Source organism: Porites lutea, chromosome 5 (genome assembly GCF_958299795.1).
Source record: "Porites lutea chromosome 5, jaPorLute2.1, whole genome shotgun sequence".
In the NCBI taxonomy this organism is placed as follows: domain Eukaryota; kingdom Metazoa; phylum Cnidaria; class Anthozoa; order Scleractinia; family Poritidae; genus Porites; species Porites lutea.
This window is the reverse complement of record NC_133205.1, coordinates 17,604,767-17,613,341: the sequence shown is the minus strand read 5'-3', so window position 1 is coordinate 17,613,341 and position 8,575 is coordinate 17,604,767. Positions and strand designations below refer to the sequence as shown.

The 8,575-nt window shown below is 37.9% G+C and overlaps 1 protein-coding gene across 1 annotated transcript; it reads left to right on the top strand.

The window, feature by feature from the left end:
• The first annotated feature begins 722 nt into the window (after nt 1–722).
• Nucleotides 723–2,466, top strand: LOC140938003 (uncharacterized). Its single transcript, XM_073387555.1, has 3 exons — nt 723–880; nt 1,816–1,980; nt 2,195–2,466. Exons 1-3 carry the CDS (start codon nt 751–753, stop codon nt 2,464–2,466), a joined length of 567 nt encoding a protein of 188 aa, XP_073243656.1. The 5' UTR covers nt 723–750.
• Nucleotides 2,467–8,575: the final 6,109 nt, after the last annotated feature.

Sequence of the window (8,575 nt, the reverse complement as noted above, 5' to 3'; positions counted from 1 at the left end):
TATAAGCCCGTACCCCTCGAAGTATAAGGAGTGGGGTTAAATTTTTCTTTTTTGCGCATGCACAGAGGACAGACGTATTGCATTGCTGCGCAGCGAGGTGTAAGTAATATGGAACCTTACGTCATCGCTCCAGTTAAGTGTACCTTTCATGTCTCTTTAGAAGCTGAGATCCCGTCCGTGACTATATCGAAATTCAGCCTGCTGCAGCATGGAGAAAACATCATAATCTTTTGCAATGTGACTAAAGACCAACTAGCTGTAAGGACAGTGCTGAAGAGGATTTCATGGTTTAAAGATGGAGTGCGAAAGCAAAGTGTATGGTACCCTGATCTGGGAAAACAAGAAGATACTCTGGGGCCTATGAAACTCTCAAATGATCGAAGCAGAGATGGTGGAAATTACACATGCCTTCAAGAAATGTTGCTACGAGATATCAAACATCACTTTGTGTCTGAAAGAACTTTGATTGAAAGTGAGTGTCCATGATACAGGTGCTACATACTTTGTACATTTGAACAACAGCAACAACAACAAAAAAACAAACAAACAGACAAATAAACAGCAAACAAAACTAAAAATGAAAACAAGAAAACGTATTTATTAATTTACAAAAATGTAGCAATTGTTTTAGTTACCTTTAGGGTCCTTAAGAGCTCTACCATACAATGTAGATAAACATAATATCATTATGAACCTTCCCGTTTCGTCCTTATCCGATTTCCAACAGTAAAACCGTAGTTTGACGAGCCAATGCAAGTTGTTAACTCAACAGTTAAAAAAGGGGACAATGTTTCACTCGAGTGTTCGGCCCAAGGGTATCCTCTCCACATCGAATGGAAGTTTCAGAAGGATGACGAGGACTTCGTACAGCGTTGCATAAGTAAGATAAATTTTTTGTACTATGGGTAAGATTTGTTGGTCAGGCAATAAAATTATCTACTTCAATTATCATTCCCACCCGGCCAACTCCCCTACTCTTCTCACCTCTCCCATCCCCTGCCCCTCTCCTCGATCTGATTCCAGTCCAAACCTTTGTTACGTGAGCCAGCTGATTTTGTTTTCCAGTCTGTACCCCATTTGCAGTCCTTTTTGAAATCTGTCACCGAAGACTGGCTACCTGAGAACTTATTCTTGGTCAGTTGTTAACTAAATACGCATCTCGGGCCACAACTATTTGAGAACTTGTAAAACCCTCCGATGAGATTGTTTTCCTTTCACCTGCGAGGAGAACGGGCTATCATAGCGGACCTCTCGAGTGCGCGAAACGCTTGCAGTAGAGCGCTATGGATAAGAAAACTTGGTTATCTATGCATCCAAGAAATTTTGGTTCTAACAAAATCGTCCGTGCGTACGTTTGTACGTCTATCCCTTCATGTTAGCGGATGTGAAATGTCACACGTACTCGATTGGAGTCCAAGGCATATATTGTGTTTAAATTGTGTTTAACCTGATTTGGACTTCCATGTTTTGGTCAATTGACAGCTTTAAAAAAAGGGGTATCCGCTGACCAGTGTCACATGACTCTATAGCTGGTTCAGGTGACGTATTTTTTTAAGTTATCCTCTGACCAGTTACTGGTTTTCAATTGACCGCGTGCTCAGTACCATTTGTTTAAGGTGTGAACTCAGTTTGCTCTCTGCTTACTACAAAAGTTGAATTTTTTGAGAACGTCATTTTTTAAAAGATCACTCAAGAGCTTCACTTCTGGCCCTGGCTAAATCTATACATATTAACTGGGCGTTCTGTAATATTTGTTAAATAAATGAACATGGGTTATGTATTTTAAGTCGTCTGACGTTTTTTTTTTTTTTTAAGCTGGATCTGATGGAAAGCACATTTTCCATCGCAGCGGAATTTACGACCCTTACGCGCTGAATATAACAGACGTGCAGTACACAGATCTTGGATCTTACTACTGTTGCCTTTCCTCTAACTGCTCGAGCAATATCCAAGATAACTGCCAACATTTTGTTCTTCGAGGTAAGAGCCAGTTACTGTTATAGCGAAAAATAAGTTGGCTAATTATAGTGTGAATGTTCCGTGATTACCTTGTGGATCTGGCACGCGCAACAAAGGTAATCAGGTCGCGCGAAAATTGTCATAGCCTGCTTAAAAAGAATAATTTATTGAATTAATTGTTGATTCTTTCAATACATCTTTTTTTCGCATTTTTTTTCCTTTATTGCTTCTTTAGATTCGGTAGAACCACATTTAACTCCACCTGATGATAAGAAAAGATGCAACGGAAATTCGTCTTCGTCTTTATTATCGTGGATGATTATAGCGGTATCAGTAGAAGGGGTGTTGCTTGTCGCGGCAACCGCCGCCATTGTAATGTTGGTGATAAAACAGCGGCATGTGAAGGCGACTAAAGAAGGTACTGCATATAAAAGTGCAAGTGATAACTTCTGGGTGAAAATGAAGTTCTCAGTGATTTCTGTGAGGATAGGAAAGGTCCGGTTTTAAGAATTAACGGCGGCTAAAATAACATCGAAGATTTAAAGGGCTGATACTTATGTCCGAGTTTTTCTTTATTCAATTTGAACGCCGTTGTTAACTGTGAGTAAACTAATCAGGTAAGTTAAGTTCAGTTCATTTTTATTTAGCCAACATATAATACAATACAGGAATTGGCAAGGGAGCCCAGAAGAGCAGATTGAAGAAACCAGAAGGCTTATGACGCCTGGGCTTCCCAGTCACAAAGAAATAAGTAACATGAAATTCGGCGAGTGATTCGTTAAAAAATACAAACGAAACAGAGACTGTGTACGTGAAGTGGATTCAAAGAACCTTGACTTTGACAACAGCTTTTCATATTTCCTAGAATAATGCCTTGTACATGTACAGTGTATATATAAATTAGAAGCGTATCGAAGGATACACCTATAACACTTGGATATTTGTGACGAAGTATTTACATACACGTAATTGCTCTAACGTTGTACATGCCAGTGGACAGTTAAATTTTTTTTATCCTTTCCCTTTCTCCTCTTTATATAGATGCAAAAGGAACAGCTACAGAAAGGTAAGACTGTTTTTATAACTTATGACTAAATATATGTCAGTACACCATTCCCTATAATCTACACGGCCACACATTTGTACAGAACCTCTAAAATCTGGGTATAATTGAATTTTGAGGAACACAATGACGTCATATTGTCAAATTTATTACCTGAGCTCGTATATTGCAATAAAATTCATTAAAACTGGGTATAAAAGGAAAAACGCTTAAATAGGAGCTTGTCTGATAAAGCTATGAAGGTTTGCTAACAGACCAACCGTCTTTCAAAGGAACATTGAAGTTATTCAGTGTCACGACATGTAATAAAAAGAGGGACTGGGATTTCCTATCTTGTACATATAGGTGTTTGTAACAAAAGGTTCTTGTAAGTGTCACTAACAACAAAACTGCTGCTTTGTTTCGTCAGTATCTACCTTGAGATTCAGGAAGCAACGGCAAAGAATCCGGCACAGAATTCTGGTGACAGACAGCCTGGAAAAATAGAACACCAAACACAGGCAGCACCATCTTTCGGCAAAGAAAGTGGATATTCCGTCTTGAATCATCTTGCAATGGTACATGTTGATGTAAATCTTTTAGCCCCTTCTATCTGTGGAACTTAAAAGGATAAAGATGGGTTAATATTTTGTTTACGTTCCTCCGTCCTACCCAAATACTTCTTTGTGTTACTGGGAGACTGGGGAGAAGGGAAAGGAAAGCGCTGATCCCCAGCGCTCTTACTATTAACGCGATTTCTATTGTTTTTTTATTTTTTATTTATTTTTTTATTTTTGTGATATTCAGCAGGAGCCTCCGCCGAGGAGAAAGGTTTTCTTCCGTGCTAAAAATTTCAAAAGCCAAGGACGTGGTAGAATCGTACATATACACCTTGATGTGTTTCGATATCTGGTGAAGCCGTTTTCTGTTTTTGTTGTAGGTTGGACTTCTTCAAATACGCAAATAAAAATACAAATTAAACCTCTCGAATAAACATTTTAGTCCTCCACAAAGGCGTTGGGGGTTGGGCGTAGCTACTTACCCAATCCACCTTCCTTGGATCCCTCCCTGAATTTTCATTTACCTTAACAGTTTGTATTTTTCGTAACTTACTCAGTATAAATTTAACGTTTTCATATTTTTATAATTTCAGACCGCAGGCGAAGGTTTATACGCGACTCTTTCGGCTCCTGAATCAGTCAACAGTGTTCATGGGGCATCCAACTTTGATTCACGTACATACGTTAACCAAGTGCCTTCGAATGAGTAGATGACTGACTGATTTCCTCCGCTTAGATTGTGAGATCATCTACAAAAAATGCCCACAAATATGTTGAAGCCCTCATGTCTTCATGCTCGACTTATAATGAATAAGTTTATTTTCTCTGTGTAAATGCACGACTACCCTTGGCAAATCCAGCACTGTTTTGAATGTATTTTTAAGCTATTTTTGAAAACTGTTTTTAACCTGTTTTGTGAAATAGGCTTTAAATAGGGTGAATAGTGTATTTTCAATGTATTTTTCGACTGCTTTTAAAGGTGTTTTAACCTGTTTAAAACACTTAAATTAATTTATTTTTTTTAAAGTATTTTAAAATTCGTTTAAAAATATATAAAAAATTCCAGGGCTTTTTCAAGGCTCAAAACGGGTCTAAAACAGTTTCTAAATACCTTATAAATCGGAATAAAAACAGGATAAAAACAGTTTCAAAAACATACTTTAATTCGCTATACCATTTTAAAACTATTTTTAATGGCAATTTTAAACGTATTTTGAAAAAAAAAAAGTTAAAAATAGGTACAAAAATATACTTTTAATATATTTTTGGACTGATTTTAAAGGTGTTTTAACCTGTTTAAGACGCAATTAAAATGTTTTGCTTCAAAATATATTTTAATAGCTGTTTAATCGGTTTCGAAATTTAGTAAAATACTCGTATTTGCAAATACAATAAAAATACTTTGAAAATAGGAAAGAAACTATGGTGTGATATAACCGGCGATCGGGCGTTCTTTCTCTCTTTTTTCTTTCTCTTCGAGAGTGCAAAAGTTGGCGTCGATCGGCGGATGACCGGGCGGTGATCAGACGTTACTTTTCTGTCGCCAATTTTTCTAGCCGCTCTTAACTGACAAGTGATTTCTTCCCGATGTCAACATTCAGTATATCAAACTTAGTCATTAAATCTGAATGTTACCTGAAAGGTAGCCTTGATTGGATTCCACTCAGATTTTTTTCCTTCTGTAAAGATTTTTGTCCATACTTGTAAGCAGAGATTAATTCCTTAGGCACATCATCTGCAGAATCTTTTAAAAAATTGCTCATTAAGTGCTATAAAAATTTGTCTTATATAGGTTAGGAAACAAAAGCTGAAATTTTTCTTCCTTAACCTTTTTGGATGTAGAAATCTCGAGAGCCTTGGACATTGTAACTTTTAAGTCATGCTTTTTTCTTATATACTTAATTAATAAAGAGCTTGACTTTTCTGTGGATACCAGAGTTTTAGGAATGAATGAATGAATGAATGAATGGGATTGCGAGTGAACGAACGAACAAACGATCGAACAAACGAAGGGACCGAAGAAACGAGCGAATCTAAATAAGAATCAATTTTGATTGACATTTACAAAGAAAAAATTACGACGAAAACGTTTAGACTTCATGCCATCATTGTCAAATGCGCAGAAACGTTGAGTAGGTTAAGCGGGAAAGGGGAACTGCGAAAGGAGAGAAACTCTGGTCTCCTGTCCTTTCTGCACTCTCTCTCCCCTCTCCCAACCCCCCCCCTTCCCCAGCCCCCTTTCCCTTTTCCCGCTTCGACTTTTTGTGTAATTAGATCTCCTTTTCTATAATTGCTTTTAAGGAAGGCATGATACACAGATTTACGAGGACCACTTAATCCTTTGAGATCTAGCCGGGTGACATCTTCCCCAGGATTTTTCCGCTTGAAAATATTATGAGGGAAGGACCCCGAGGACGAGGATGGCAGCGGACAATTTATCCGTGTCCAATCAACAGATTCTCGTAGAAAGTTTTTCACCTCTCTGATTTACTTTAATAAACCTTTAACTTTTTCTTACCTGCCTACTGATATTCTTAGTGAATAATTCAGCAGTTTCTGGCTATTTTGATAACAAAGAGTAACATTTGTTTTTGATTAGGTGAAGTGTACTATTCCATGGACGTTTGTGGTACAAAATTCCAAAATGTAGTGGTTCCTTTAGCCTCTAGGCTCAATTAATGAATCAATTTTTGTTATAATTGTAAAGAGTGAGTCAGTAAAGATCGATTATAGTTGTTGTTCAAAACGCCGAAAAATGCTCAAAAAGCTCGCTTGGTTTGAAGCGTTTTGGGCTGGTTTTTGCTATCCTGTCTTAACCTTCATACTGTTTTGAAGGAAGAAAGGATACCAAAACCAGCCCAAAACGCTTCAAACAATACAGGAGCACTAAATACAGCGTGAAAAGCAAGTTTATTTTTATTTTTTACTGCAGGATAAACTAAGATAAGGCGATATTTTTTTCCGTGTGCTATATTTTTCTCACATAAACCCTGTAATACGTTTTGTCACACAATATTAGCAGATGTCTTAATTTTTAACATGCGCTCACATATTCTCTATTTTCACTGTCACGTACGCCATCCAAAAATTAAGAGGGAGCTTTAACATCGACGACGGCAACGGCAGCGAAAACATCAGTTTTAAAATGAATTCCCGTTTTTTCAATCTTTGTCGCATTTATTCCAAATTGCTGAAAATGGCAAGTGTAGGCGAATTTCCCTGGAGTTGATTTCTTGAGGACCGCACTCCGATTTAGAGAGAGAAAAAGCGATTCGTCGTCGCTTGTTTACGTCCCCCATAAAACTTGGAATTAGGCATTTTCACGTCGTAGTCGTGCAAGGACGGCAAAGAAATGTACAAAAAAGCGTGATGCACGTGCAAAGTTGTTGTTTTGCGTAATAAACCTATTGCTTTTTTGACGTCCTCGTTGCCGTCGCCGTCGTCGTTGCTAATGCTCCCTAATAATAAATAGGGCTCCTGTAATAAATAACAGAAACATCGGTCTTCGAGTTTCTCTTTAAAGGAAAAAATTCATCACTTGAGGAACTCATGGCAATTAAAGTAATATTTATTCTAAAACAAGGAAAATTAGCCGGATAGCAAAATTGGTAACGTTTTTAACCCATATAAGACCTTTCCAGTCCGCCAGCTAAATGCCGCGTCACGCAAACGCTTGGAGAATCAAGCGTCCTCTATCGCAAAACAAAGAACCCAACCGAAAATTTGTTGCCCCCGCAAGGATTTCGCCCAGAAGACGAGGCACTCTAGTAACTCGTGCGTACATTAAGGAAAGTGCTTACAGCTGAAATATACATGCAGTCATACAGTCAAAATAGAAAAAATCTCGATTTGCTTGAACAGGGGCCGCGAGGAATCGGTAGGTAATGATGACGCTTCTATTGTTTGCGCTAGCAAGTACGAAATGGTTAGGATGACGTAAAAACACAAAAAATCCCGAAACAACAGCTTGCAATAGGTAGATTTTGTGACATTAATTGTGCAGTCACACTTCGATACTCTTTTGCGTTACGTGTTATCAGTGACATTCTGTGGAGCAGTTGTTATGAAAGTTATGGACCAAAAGACACTCGTTAAGCGCAGATGAAGTTATAAGTTGCGTAGAACAGTGTATGTTTTAATACTAAGTGAGTTTGCTAGACTCGAGTTCAGAAATCTTTGATTGGAAACCTTAATTGCCAGACACTCTTTCTCTTTCTTTGACCGGAATAAGACTTGGCCCAAAACAAGCAAGACGAGTGAATGATTCAACGGCTAGCTTGTCACTAGCAAAACGAAAGACGATTTCAGAAATTCGCCGACAATCAAATTCTATGCTGACTTATTCCCAGCTCACAGATGTCCCTCCGCTATAAAGTTTAAAATAAGACTAGAATGCGCAAGCGTGAATTGATCAAGCATCCTTTTAATTTCTAAGGCTTACTTTCCGGCAAATGAAATGAACTAAATGTAAAAAGTGAAATAGAAATAGCGAAAACTGAGAATGTTTTGATCAAAGCTGTGTAAATCGAACCGAAACTGTGTATGGAACCTTGCGTTTATTTCCTGTGTTTATCTCACCTATTGTATGGAATATGTGTGAACATCTTCATTATGAATCGGCATATTTAAAAGAGCTAAACAACAAGCAAGAATACTATTAACTGTCAATAAACAGAGCGGGTCAGTTTTATTGTCAACTATTACTAGTATTAATAAAAGTGTTTAGCTGCTTTAATACCTCATGAAAGTAGAAACTCTGTGAATCGATAATTCATTAGTTTGAATAGTAGCTAATAGTGAAAACTGAGAAACAAGACAGAGGCGTGTTCAAAACATCGACATGACCGAAAAAAACTGGGCACGAGTTCGTCAAGGTTTGTCCCAGTTCCCCGCGTAACGCCTGACTGATTTCTTCGTGTTGTTCTCTCCAACGGCTTTGGGGAGCAAACGGAACAAAATTGCAAGCGCGTTCCCAAACATTCTAATTCCTTTGTTTGTGATTCTATTTGTATTG

Coding starts and splice junctions, on each gene's coding strand:
- LOC140938003 (XM_073387555.1), top strand. CDS start 751: ATGCAAGTTGTTAACTCAACAGTTAAAAAAGGGGACAATGTTTCACTC. Junction 881..1,815: donor CTTCGTACAGCGTTGCATAA/GTAAGATAAATT, acceptor TTTTTTTTTAAG/CTGGATCTGATGGAAAGCAC. Junction 1,981..2,194: donor CCAACATTTTGTTCTTCGAG/GTAAGAGCCAGT, acceptor TTGCTTCTTTAG/ATTCGGTAGAACCACATTTA.